Source organism: Orbicella faveolata, unplaced genomic scaffold (genome assembly GCF_042242905.1).
Source record: "Orbicella faveolata isolate gen_17 unplaced genomic scaffold, um_ofav_v1 contig_1, whole genome shotgun sequence".
Classification (NCBI taxonomy): Eukaryota; Metazoa; Cnidaria; class Anthozoa; order Scleractinia; family Merulinidae; genus Orbicella; species Orbicella faveolata.
In genome coordinates this window covers 19,217,501-19,231,054 of record NW_028301536.1, presented here as the reverse complement: position 1 = coordinate 19,231,054, position 13,554 = coordinate 19,217,501, and the positions used below count along the sequence as shown (strand labels likewise).

Genomic DNA, 13,554 nt, shown 5'->3' with positions numbered 1-13,554 from the left:
TGCGGACTACAGACTTTTTAACTGAATCATGTATGTTACCATTTCCATCATTAAAAGCTAAGCGTAAACAGGCTAGCTGGAGCATTATTTGGGCTAACCTGAGTGATATTCAGGCTAACCAAAGTGATATTAAGTCTAAGCAGAGTGATATTCAGGCCAACCAGCAGACTTACACTGCAGTTAGCCTGATATTCCCTACCCCATTTATGACTTGACCAAAAATTCGAAACCCTATTTATGACCTGACCCTTAAATCAAAATCCTGTTTCAGACCTGCATTATGATTGGTTCCCTGGTTCAGACCAATGTTAAGTTACCATAAACATAATTTGTGAAGGGCTTTTGTTGTTTTTCTTTTCGAAAATGATGAAAAAGTGGCTTCTTCTTAAAAACTTACCAATATGAAGGCCAGAGTGCAAAAACCATACCCTATTTATGATCAAAGTCAGCTAGAATCTATACCCTATTTATGACCAAAACGGCTGAAACCACACCCTTTGGAGCTGCACATACCTATATAGCTCATATAAGGGAGTACCCCCCCCCCCCCTGGCCCGGGGGATTCTACACTTTGAGTAGAACTGTAGTCTGCAGTCTGGAATTTACCCCTGGTCTGGAGTCTGCATTTTACCCTTGGTCTGCAGCCTGCATTTTACACTGACCAGGATTGGCAAACTTTCCATTATTAGCCATTATTGTAACAGAATCATGATGTTCAAGTTATGTGATGATGCCTTTTGTAGATATTTGCAGGGTCTGAATTTTTTTTTTCTTTTTTCCAGCACAAAATTATTCAAAGACAATATTATTAATGAGAAGATCTGGCTATATTTATTTATTTTTATTTAGAAGTTCAGCTTGAACTGTACTACATTAGTATTGATAGTTGGGAAAAAATAAAATAATATAAACACAATTTGTATCAGGTGTGCATTTTTGATGGTATATTCAATCCTTATATCTTTCAGACATCGAAGTGTAGGCGAGCATATTTCAAGATAAAATGACTCTCAATGTGTATTTATTTTTAGTATAAATCTACTAGCATTCTATCATGAATGCTGTTCTCTAATTGGCTATGCTACTCACTATCTATTCTGTGATAGATAGTGAGTAAGGTAGCAGTGTATGCTTGTTAACAAAATGACGGCCGCTTCTTAGCGTTTTCAAGTGTCAGTAAAGAGGATTTAGATAAAGTTTTGAACGACTAGCAGAAAACAATTAGATTATTCCCTCTTGATTTCTATGCATGATGGTTGACTCGGGCAGCGCCCTTGTTAACTATCAAGCAATAGAAATCGAGAGCGAATAATCTAATTTTCTTTGTTTTGTTGATGAATGGATCAATAGTTAACCTGATAGTTTAAGAAAAACCATCAACAAAATTTCCATTTTTAAGAATAAGGATAGATAATAAAAGATACCCTGTAAACAGACTATTATGTGCTGCAGGTATTTTTTTTTTTTCTTTTTTTTTTACAGTGAATGCAGATGGGTTTCTGGATTTGGGTTACATTAAAACCCAAACTTTTGTTGAATTCACCTCCCCCCCTGCCTTTCCAGAGTTGTGCTCTAGAAGCACCTGGGTGCACAGGCAACTAACTTTTGCCTTTGGGTGACTGGAAAAACTTGCTTTTTTCATATATAAGCTTAATTGCTGGGCATTCAGGATTTCATGGTTAGGAACTTTGGGGCTTCTCTTAATTTTTCTTAGACCAGAGCCTTGCTGTCTGTCTCCTCATTTGTGATATATACCGCTTTATAGTTCTATCAGAGTAAATTGCATAAGCTTAAGGCCTAAGTTTTACTTGAAAAGCAGAAAGTTTTTCAGCACTGATGGAATTTCTAAGCTATTTATTTTATCAATATAACCAGTCCAAATTGTTTTTCTGACATGGCATCGGCATAAGTCTTGAAGGGGCCTTGGGTTACACTTGTATTCGAACAACTTTAGAACGCTTTCTTCGCAGACAATGAGCTGTCCGTCATGGTTTATTCTCATTTGCCCTGTAGGTTTGACATCTGATGCCACCAGATGTGCATTGCTACCTTCTGTCATTGACTCAAGCAACACAATTTTACTTTCATTTGCAATGATTAGATTTTCTCCATCATGGACAAGTCCAACTATGCCCTCATCAATCTGGTGTTCTTGCCCATTAAGCCTGTAATACGTGATTTTCTCTTGTTCCTGGATCTGTACCTCCTCTTCTGAGTTCATGCACACTTTCACACTTGATAAAATGGGTGGGCAATCAGAAAACGTCGCAACCTTGAAATCCGGAGAACAGCATAGTAATATAATTCCACTTTCAGCTTCCTCGTCTCCAGGAATAATTTCTCTGGATTTGAGGACCTTTAAATTATCCCAGTCTACAAAGATTTCATAAACACCCTCCCCACCATTAAATGCATCTGTGACAAGAAGATTCCTCCTTGGAGACAAAGCGATCGGTCCCGGGTAAGTCATCGTGAGATATTTGTCTTCTATCACCAATTCACGTGACTTGGCATCTTCGTCTTCGTCTTGGTCTTCATCTTCATCTTCATCTTCGTCTCCTCTGTCTTCGTCGCCGTAGTCTTCTTTTGCAGATTCAGCTGAATTACATTTGTCTTTATCAAGATTGAAGACTTCAACTGCTCCCCCATGGTGTGCTTCTGATGAACTGACCGCAATACGATCACCTGGTACAAACAAGGTGTCACGGAAGTTCTCGCCAAACCCTTCGAATTCAGCTACCACTTTCCCACTCTTTGGATTCCACACCGAAACTCCTTCATTATAATTGAAAGTGGCATACAAACCCAAAGCTGGGTTGTAATCAACTCCATTTGCGCTTCTCACTCTTCTTGGGATTTTAATCTCTGAAACACAGTTGTTTGGAATAACCGTGTGTTCGTGTGCCATTTTGAAATACCTTCGATCGAGGTTGCGCGGGGATTGCGCGCGAAGTTCGCGGGAGTTTATGAAAACCGGAAAAGCCTGCTTGTTCGTGAAACTGCGCATAATCCGAATTTGCGAGAGCGACTGGTTTACTAATGAAGGCGTTATCTGGTCGAGTTCGTATTCTCAAGAATTCAAAACTGAAACTTCGCGTAGGATTAAAGAAAAGGGATGCAATGACTTCAGATTCATCTAAAGATAAAACTGAAGTTTTTCTAAGCGGGGTAGTTGAAGGTAATAAGCGGTTTTTTAACGAAAAGGCACCTCGAGTTTCCTTACGAGCCCACTGCACAAAAGCTCATGTACCACAAAGGCGTTCATTTATGACGGTTAAATGACCTATTTTCCACTTTCAATTGATAACAGGTTTCTATGGAAGACCGTGGACATTTGAACAGCGAAAGGAGTTGTTCTTGAGGTAAAAAAACGGTGTACACATCATTGAAGTCGTGTTTGATACCTAAGCTTCTTTCGAAGAAACTATGGGATGTCAGAACCTGCACTCGCAAGGGTTTGGATCGGAGTTCATTAGCTTATGAGGGTAAATTTTCTTTGAAAAACAAGGATTGCATCAATTCATAAGGGACAGCAATTTATTCAAGTAGCGAGGTATAAATAGCTGTGTTTTGGGTGAGATTGTACTATGTCTGGGTTTGGGGGGTAAGCATACCAGTATTGGACAGTTGTCCAGAACTTGACTTGCTTTTCAGGCTTATGTTTGTGATGAGATGACCCTTAGCACTGCTGCTTCATAATCAACTATGGCCAAACTTATTTGATGGAGTTTTGCCGTTCCGTGGGTTGATTTACAGGGTTAGAGTGATTTGAAATTAATTATACACGCACAAATTTGTATCTATTATTTTCTGAATTGAGGCAAATTGAGAGACAGACTTTTATGTAAGAATTTTTCTGGTCACTTGCTTACCAGTATTGTAATCATTTCATAAAAGCAAAACACAAGATGTTTTTGCTGTTTCTTGCCATATACAATAATCGAACAATAAGCTAGCAACAGGCAGGTACTTCGAGAGCTTGAAAGCAACTTTTAGTTTTACTTAGCTCTTTATTTGTCAAGTTCTTGTCATGTCTTTCAAGCAACCTGAGTCATCCATTTTATTTATTAAAACCTTGGCAGTATCAGTTTATATTTTCAATGAAATTGGAGTTGTAAGAGTTGTACATTTTTGCAAGAGGAGGAGGGGGGTTAAAAAGAGAATGGAGGATGTTGGATAGGGCTTCTTAGGCGTACATTAGGAGCTCAGTATTAAAGATTCATGTAATAGGACTTCATGCACTTTTCTAATTTCTGCACTAGATTAAAGAACCTGGGGATGAATACTTACTTATATGCTCCCAAAGATGACCTCAAACACAGAGCCCTATGGAGGGACCTTTACAGTCCAGAAGAAACAGGTAAATTAGACCAGGAGGGTTTATGACTGGTCCCAAGATAATTTTTCTCCTCTAAAATTTTAGTGTCCGCAATTGAGCAGAGGAAATCATTGAGATTTGAGGGAACTAAAATATTAGCTGGTTTCTTAAGGGACTAGTCATTAAGTGTTAAGACCCTTGAAATTTTGCCGGGGAAGAGGGGTTGACAGTTGAAGTAGTTTCTAGATGGTCCTTTGATTTAGTCCAGATTCAATTACTGACTTAGTCATCCAAAAATCACTGCCTACCCACTACGTAGATCTTCCACATGAAAAAAATTTTAACTTGAAAACTTGCATTCTATGATGTTAAATTCTGTTTTCTTCAAAAAGTACTATGGAAGCTATCAAGTGAAAAGAACTCAACTTAGTTTGTTGTCATGCTATGTAGTGAGACATAACTTGTCTTATTGTTTCACTTCTGAGTTAATGGCATTGTTAATTACATTCTCTCGACAGAAAATTTGAAGCAGCTCATTGCATCATCAAAGGAGTGTGGAATAACATTTTACTATGCCTTGTCACCTGGTCTTGATATTTTGTTTTCAAATTCAAGAGATGTTCAGCTGCTCAAAAAGAAAATGGATCAGGTAGAAATTGTTTTATTTTAATTCACTCAGCCAACAAACCTATGTAGAAGTACCAGTCCAAAGTACGTAGATTAAAATGTCTACAGATATGATATTAACTGTATGTTTTTTTTTTATGTTATGTCTTAAATTATTGAGTGTGCAATGTATGTGAAGGACTTTTCTCATTGAAGTTGCCGGTCTTTGATTTAAACATTCTCATAAAGTAACTTCTACTAGTTGTGAATTGTACATCATTTATTTGAGTCCAGTTTATATGGTGTTTTAGATTTACTTAGGCTTTATATGATGATTAACAACTCACCTGCATTGATGTGCTTATCTCATCTCAGGTACAAAAGCTTGGATGTGTGGCATTCGCCTTGTTATTTGACGACATTGACCCACAGCTTCATGGTGCTGATCTTGAAGCATTTACTTCATTTGGAGATGCTCAGGTGGAAATCACCAATAACATATACAAACACTTGAGATGCCCAAGCTTTCTCTTTTGTCCAACAGGTAATTACCCATCTACTGTAAATTTGTCATTTCTGTTATCTTTGTTTGTAATTATTTCATAATGAGTATGTTAGTTGGTTATTTTACAGTAACAGACTTTTGAATACGGACCAGAGTGTCAACCAGGCTTTAAGTCAGAGTTTTTAAACTGGGAAGCTTGTGAAAAAATTATAAGTTTCTCGAAAAAGTGGGTGTGGACACCAAGATGCTGATTTGGCTTAAGACTGTTGTCATCCTTCGCGTTAATGAACATTAAATGTGCAAAATTGCATTTTCACCTGTGCAAGCATTTGGAGTCTACTTTGTATATTTAAAGAAAGAAAATTATGTGGGAAAACAACAAATTCTTAAAACTGTGTACAAGTGCAGGGCATTCAACAGGTGGAAGAAGTGAAAAGTTGCCATGCATGCAATATTGGGCAGGCAACTTGAGTGTTTTTCATTTTGCTTATTGCTTTTGCGAACATTTCGGATGTGGTCTAAAGTAGGTTCTTAACTTCAGCCTGATAAAAACATGGTCAGTAAAATCAGTGTGAGTTAATCACTGCAGAAGGAAGTTCACAGTGTTACGAAGAAAGTTGTGAGAACAGCAGTTGTAATATGTTGCCTACTAGGGAGCTGTTATTCACAATACCAAAAATTTGGTTACACAGTCCTGCGCAAGAAATTATTTTTACTATAGTTTAAGTTTATGGCATCCATAAACTGATGTTAAGGAGACCTGAGAGACAATATCTCAAAGACAGGCACACACATTCTGCATTGTAACACTTTATTTCAGAGACATGTAACACTATGAACCTCTTGTCACGCTCATAGGTAAATCCCAGTAACATGAGTAACATGCCACCAATTCCTGATCTCAAAGTCCATCAAGGATTCCAGTTGAAAACAATCACCCCCTTTAGATATCACAACAAACCTTTCATTTCCTAAGTAAGGCCACTCTACATCTGGAAAAGACAGTGTATCAATGGTTCCAGTCACGTCTCTCATGTGTCCACTTCATGTCCATGACCTCTAGTCAAGCACACGCTCCTTGTTGTATTCAGTCTTCTTGTTTGCGCCAATCCTTCACCACTAATTTTTCTTTTTCCCTCCCACCCCCCCCCCCCCCCCCCCAATGACTGGAATCTTTGCTCTACACATTTTAACCCCTGATACTACGCTTTAGGAGTATCTTTAAGCGAATAAACAAAATCATTTAGATCTATAGAAATGTTCGCCATGAATAAGGCTAATACTTTGTCTTTCCCAACAAAACAATAAACAAAAAAAAGGGCAAGCTTTGACACTACAACTCAGAACGTCATGGATAGATATACTGAACATTACTATTCCGTTACGTTTAGAAAAACGTATATCCATATATACTTGTAGATATCATTTGTATATATATAAAATAAAAAAATTATACCATCAATGGTTATAGGCTACGGCTATCTATCTCTTAGCAAGCCTTAGACCTTGTCATTCAGAGTGCAATGAACAGGGACTTTGTATTTTGGTGACTTTCTGTCGTTTGTCAATAAAGAACTGTGGCAGGGAAGTGCATCATTAGCTGCACTTTACCCCACAGTAAGGCTCTAGCCCACTGGAGACAGGTCCGGAGAAATTACCTATTCCAAGGTGGCTACCCCCAGTACCACCTGATCTGTACTCCACTCAGGAGGGGCTTCCCCTCCTGGTTCCCTCAGTGCCCCGGGACTGTGGGATATGGGCCTCACCCCTGGAGGGGGGTCTGGAACTTTTATTCCAGGGTGGCTATCCCTGGTACCACCCAATCTGTACTCCCCCAGATGGGCCCCCTTCCTGGGCCCCTACTCCCCAGTCATCCTTCCCTGCCACCCAAATTTTACCCACAGCCAGTGTGTTATTTCCTAAATGTAGTATCGTTAGTGGCAGCTCAGACCAGGTCTCAAAAAAGGATCATTAATGCTTGGCTGCTTATATGAAGAGAAGTTACAGTGCGTTAACTGAAACCAGGGCCACCCAGACAGTGAAAGCCAATCAGACGGCAGAACTGAAACAATAGATTGCAACATTTTCAAATCCAGCCAATGAAATGTCCGGTACAAAACAATGAAATCTCAACTTATTCATTGTGATGCTTACCCAACTATGTTGTCTGTTAATAAATTGTCAAGCTCAAGCGGTTAGTACCTTCGTGTTAGAAAATATTGTGTTACTGTACTTCAGATTTTACATTGACAAGCATGGTAAACTCATTAGATTGACCGTTTTCCACTGTGATCATATGTCCTCACTTTTACGGTTGTTGTTTAAAATCGTAGGATAATAGATTTTGACAGTTCTTTTTACAAAATAGATTCCGCTTCTGTTGTCTGTGCATGTTTTTATTTTTACAAGGCTTTCGGTTATCCACCACGCAGTTCTTGGAAAACCCATCATGTTCATTGTCTCAGCAGCTGTACATTTCGGAGTTTGAGTTCCCTTTCTAGGTTATCAGTGTATTGAAATAACATCTTCATGGAAAATTCAAATGAATTTTTTTCCGCTTTGTAGTATCAAAGCCTCAATGGGTAAAATCACTCACTCAAAAACAAAAGATTATAGCGCCATGCATAGGAACCTCATCCCCTGGATGGAAAAATCAAAGATATTTTAACAAAGAATTCAGGTTGCAAGTCCATTTTTGTATCAAGTTAACTTTTCATTTCTTCCGCTTGAAGTTTGCTTCCAGCTTCTTTCAGTTACTTCCCTTTCCAATTCGTACATTTCAAACCTGTGCACATGCGCAACTACCTAGAGACCATTTGAAGGGTTTCTTTTAAACAGCCACGACAATATTCAAGCCCTACACCACTCACTCTGCTGGCGATATAAATATTTATGAGTGACACTCTTACGCAGCTTTTCTTTTCATGTATTTTCCAACCAACCAACGACCCCATAGAAAGTGCAGCATGTAATTTATCTTAAACCCGCAAGCATGGCTGCAAGCACCCGAAACTACTAACGGCTTGAGCTTGACAATTTATTGAGCGACACCTTAATTGCATTAGCATCTCAACGAATTAGTTGAGATTTCATTGTTTTGTACCGGACATTTGATTGGCTGGATTTGAAAATGCTGTTCCAGTTCTGCCATCTGATTGGTTTTCATTGTCTGGGTAGCCCTGGTTTCAGTAAATGCACTGTAAATTTTGAAATAAAATGTGTGGTCCCGGTATTCGTTTAGGAACAGGAAGACCTTCAATAAACCCCATGATTCCTTAAATTATCTGCTTTTAGAAAGTGTGGTTTCCCGCTGGCCGAGGGACGAAAGAAGTGGAAAACGTTTTTCTCACACATGGCTGAGAGTCTGAGTACAAGTGTGTGGGGGGTCAGGTCACATGGCTTGTGTAAGGTTAAGTTTTTGTTTTGCTGTCCGCCATTGCCCGACGTGCCCCACCCACCTGTGAAGTATTTTTAGAATGTGTTAAGTTGAAGTGAGATTGTTCTCTAGCCACTTTTTTGTGTCATTGCAAGACAGCTATGTTGTATTGTTAATAAACATCAGGCTGCGTGGTTCGGCGCATTGGTGTGTGAGAATGTTTATATTTGAACCACTCACTTTACTCTTTGTGACAGCAGAAAAATAGGGAAAATGTTAATAGGGCTTGACACTAACTTTTCAACTTACTAGCCTAGTGGCTTGTGACAACTTAGATGTTACTAGCCAAAAATGTTTTTCACTAACCAAAAGTGTTTCTTTGAGACTTCCTTGGAAAAATATCGAGACCACAAAAGGTCATTGTAAAAACTGTCGAGACTTCTTCACAGACAGGCGCTGTAGAAATGTTTCAAAAGCAAAACAACTATCTGAACAATACTGCTAACTGTCATTTGCAAAATTCGACTGCTAAAAACGGCTGATTTAAATGTCGAAGGAAGTAAATCTTTCTCATCCAATTATTTTTGTAGTGGTAAGTTTGTCAGTATTCATATGACAACAAATCACCCATGTGTTGTTTAAAGTGCACCTAACCCCCCAAATTTTTTTTCGCTAGAACGAATCTACTTATTATTTGAAATAGTTCCGCGAAAAAATTTTTGAATTCTGTTAAATCCTCGATTTTCTGTGCCACGACGAAATCTGGAAAATAGCTCCAAAACACCGCCATTTTGTTTCACGACCGAGTTTGAGGAGAATGGGTCCAGCGGCTCTTGTGACGTCTACCCAGGAAGGTTGGATATCTCATTTCCTCTCATTTCCTTCAGGATGGTGCAATACACATTCGAAAAGTGCGCAAAAACGCCTTCCAGAGGTGCTATCGGCTGTTGCAGCAATATTCCAGATTTAAAGAAAGATATACTGTACAATTTACTGACAATGATCAGCTAATGGTGCAATAAAGACGTAAACGATGGTTGATTTTGTCGAACCGAAACAAGCGAACTGAATCTATGAGAACCATTGAAGAACTGTCACTGGAATTTGTTCCGCAGACTTTCGAACGCTATTTTCATAAATTTTCTGCTTAAAGCTAACCAGCAATTTGTAGAAATACTATCTACAACCTATATCTTCCAATCCCGCAGTATTTATAACATAACCGGCAAAGTTGTGTGATCCGGTCATGATCAAGAAGCGTTATACTGATATGTAAATAGATCGCAACTGTACGCTGCTAACCAACACTTATTTCTCTTTCGATTTAGATGAAAGTCTAAGATTAATCCTCTAGAATTACATGATAACAAAATTGTTAGACTCACAGAGTTTTTCGAAGGTTTGGAAATCAGCAGTGCGACAAAGATTCTGTGCAATAGCGTCGAAAATATGACCGCGTAACATTATCTGCGGACCGTTTAGGGAACACATCCTTTTCGCTTATCCGACGAATTTCACTGCAAACTTTGAGAACAATTTACATTGGTTATTTGGAGTTACGACTTAAAACGTGTGACAATGTGAAATCGGTAATTGTATGAAATGTTTCCTTCCGCCTTGCTTCCCGCAGCTTCAAAAATGCAGGTCCAAACAATACGATTTTCAATCGATCGAAGCCAATGTTTTGCAGGTCATCAAGTCTCGAAAACTGCAACACATACTTCGCTCTTATAAACATGAAGCATTCAACTGAAAATAAAACACAACTGGATTTAACAGAACCTTGACAAAATACATTCTCGGTAAGGACAAATGTAAACAGGCTATAAACATGCGTGGGAATCTTATGTTTAGTTGACGAAATTACCATCCAAAGCAGTCCTTGAGTTTTCTTTCCTGCTTTTCGTTTGCCTGCTCCTCCACTTCGTATCTAGCTTTCCATTCCTAATATACAGGCAGCTCGTCCGCAAAGACGTCTTCCCCGTCGTCGCTTGAAATATTGTAAATTGCTCTCAAAGCTCTAAGCAGGGAGTTCACAGTTGTCGAACGTGCTCGATCGAAGTTTATTTCGGAGCCTTCCGAATCGAAACTTAACTCTGACTCCAGTGACGAAAAAGAAATGATTCTGAGACAAAATTTGGACGTTTTAGCCCCAAAATACATTGGAACGATTAGTTTTGCGTTCTATTTTCTCGAGCAAATACAGAGAGTTGACTGAGGCGCTATTGTGTTTGGTTCCTGGGTAGACGTCATCAGGTACCGCCGCCCCAGACTCCCTAAAACGCGGTCATGAAACACTTAATCGCGACTTTGAAAGGGCATAGAAAATCGAAGATTCAACCAAATTCAAAAATTTCTTCGCCCAAATGCTTCAAATTAAGTCTAGATTTGTTTAGGCGAAAAAAAAATTTTGGGGTTAGGTGCACTTTAATATTCTAAATGAAATGTTATCCCTTTACAGTTCTGCACGATTTTGTGTATGATTTTATCAGGAAGCTCATGTTTTGTTCTACTAATTTTGTAATAAAAAAGAACTTCAATGTTTGCTTTTGGAAAATGCTGTCTTGTTTGTCAAATATTTCATTAAACATAATAACATGTCCAGTTACCCATACCACACAGCAAAAAGTAAACAAACTGAAATTTGCATACCTGCTGAACAGCATGTGCCCAGTAACATAATACGTTAATGAAATTCTGGCCTTGTTTCTGAGAAAAGTGTTTGCATTTCTCCTCCTTGAGGAAGACAGAAACTAGTGCGGCCAATTTCATTTTGTTTGCTAGCCAAAGTGGCTAGTGGAAATCAAAAACCTACTAGCCAAAACTAAATTTCTACTAGTCTGTGGCTAGTTGGCTACCGTTAGTGTTGAGCCCTGGTTAAGCAAGAAATACAACAATGGATGTATTGCATCAATGTTAAAGAGCAATTTGATGTACGTTTCATGATAAATGCACCTATATTTAGTCGACAGGGAATCGATATCTTCCAAGCACACAGTGCTCTTGAGGACACATTTTATCTTTTAAGAGTGCTAGCTATGCTCTCATTTTCAGTGAAAATTTGTTACTCTGCAATAGAAATTGGTGAATATTCACTGTATAGAAAGAAGGTGATTGCTGCATTCAAACTAAGTAAAAAAAAATTAATTGTTAGGTCCCGTTACCCGTTTCCAAGAAAAAATGATGATTTGTCTCTCACAAGCCAAGCCGTTTAGAAAAAGCCACCATTTTGTATATGTTGTGGATATACACATGCTCGCGAGCGCACTAATGACACGAAAATCATGCACAGTAGGGATGTGCAATGCAATTCTGAGAAATAACCTTAAGTTAACGTCCGAGTGGCTAATGGAGGGAAGGTGCCTACAAAGCCCGGTGGCTGCAACCGCAGTCACATCCCCAAGGGGCTAGAACACCCGACTGGCCTGCCCAACCCACAACCAAGCCACAAGCCCCCCATGCCAGGCCCCTACGGGCATCTGTCACACTCAAGCCGATGGCTCAGTGGAAAAAAAGAATGCTGAAAAGAAGCGGGGGAGGGGGGGGGGGGGATAGGGAGGGAACGCCGAGAACCACTAAACTACTATAATTCAATCTACAACACCACACTAACAGAGCAATGTACGCACTGCAAGCACATGGGACGACAGCGCACATACTAACCAGGAATACCGCTTGACAATGTCAGCCCCAGGGCTCTCACGACCATATGACTGCTGCAAACGCTACAGAACAAACCAAACGTTTAACAAACGCTAACAGACGGCCAAGACACAATCAAACGCCTACAAAAAAACACTACTGACCAGACTAGCTCCTGGTCATAAACTATGTAAAATTTCATTGAACTATATCAAATGCTTCAGAACACACCAAACGTTAAACAAATGCTAACAGATGGCCAAGACACTAACAACCGCCTACAAAAATGCTACTGACCAGACTAGCTCCTAGTCGTTGACTATGTTAAATTTCTTTTAACTATATATACTGCACTGTTTACTCCTACACCCAGTTGGAAGTCATCCTTATTAAGCCTCGGGAACATGGAATATTATGTTCCGTATTTACTCGTGTATAAGTCGACCTTTTATGACCAAAAAATCATCCCAAAAACTCGCCCTCGACTTGTACACGAGTCATACACAAAGACCTGACCAAGCAATCCAAGAAATTAGCATAACAATTGCCTGAAGTCCGTCAGGAAAACCGAGTTTACAAAACCAGTTCTAATTGTACTCGAGTTTTGTCAGTTTTCGGCACTTTTCGTCAACAAAAATTATACATGTTAAGTGGTTTAAACGCACACCTACTGGAGATTATTTCTATTGTGTCTTTTGATCTGTAGAGTAGACATTTTTCTTAAAGCTTCGCTGGTGTTTACGGCGCTGAACTTTCGTTTTCATCGAACGATTACAGTAGCTTAGTGACCTGGCAAATGCTGTTGCTCGCGTGGTCTTGTTGTTAGCAACCAGAAATGGACCAATTACATTGCAACTACAGGTTAGCAAGAAAACAAACCCTCCTTGTAAGTGTTTTAAGTTACATTGTTAACAAGATCTCGACCACGTTACTTCTCAGCTGTTTACGAATTTACGAAGATGTCTTCAAAACGCATGAAATATTCCGCTAAATTTAAGTTGCAAGTCGTCAAGTTCGCACAGGAGTCAAACAACTGTGCAGCAGGCCGTGAATTCTGCGTCAACGAAAAGTTGGTTCGCGACTGGCGAAAGCAAGTCGAGAAACTAA

At 39.2% G+C, this 13,554-nt stretch overlaps 2 protein-coding genes across 2 annotated transcripts in view; one reads left to right on the top strand and one right to left on the bottom strand.

Moving 5' to 3' along the window:
- Positions 1-805: 805 nt before the first annotated feature.
- On the bottom strand, positions 806-2,930 carry LOC149118332 (uncharacterized). Its single transcript, XM_089293942.1, has one exon. The coding sequence runs from the start codon at positions 2,906-2,908 to the stop codon at positions 1,805-1,807; it is 1,104 nt and encodes a 367-aa protein (XP_089150068.1). The 5' UTR covers positions 2,909-2,930; the 3' UTR covers positions 806-1,804.
- Positions 2,931-3,001: 71 nt separating this feature from the next.
- Positions 3,002-13,554, top strand: part of LOC110056946 (protein O-GlcNAcase-like) — a 25,772-nt gene continuing 15,219 nt past the window's right edge. Inside the window, exons 1-5 of the mRNA XM_020763508.2 lie at positions 3,002-3,178; positions 3,311-3,362; positions 4,263-4,360; positions 4,837-4,967; positions 5,300-5,468. Coding sequence (XP_020619167.1) covers positions 3,040-3,178; positions 3,311-3,362; positions 4,263-4,360; positions 4,837-4,967; positions 5,300-5,468 — 589 coding nt within the window. The 5' untranslated portion in view covers positions 3,002-3,039. The remainder of the gene's footprint in view (positions 3,179-3,310; positions 3,363-4,262; positions 4,361-4,836; positions 4,968-5,299; positions 5,469-13,554) is intronic.

Coding starts and splice junctions, on each gene's coding strand:
- LOC149118332 (XM_089293942.1), bottom strand. CDS start 2,908: ATGGCACACGAACACACGGTTATTCCAAACAACTGTGTTTCAGAGATT.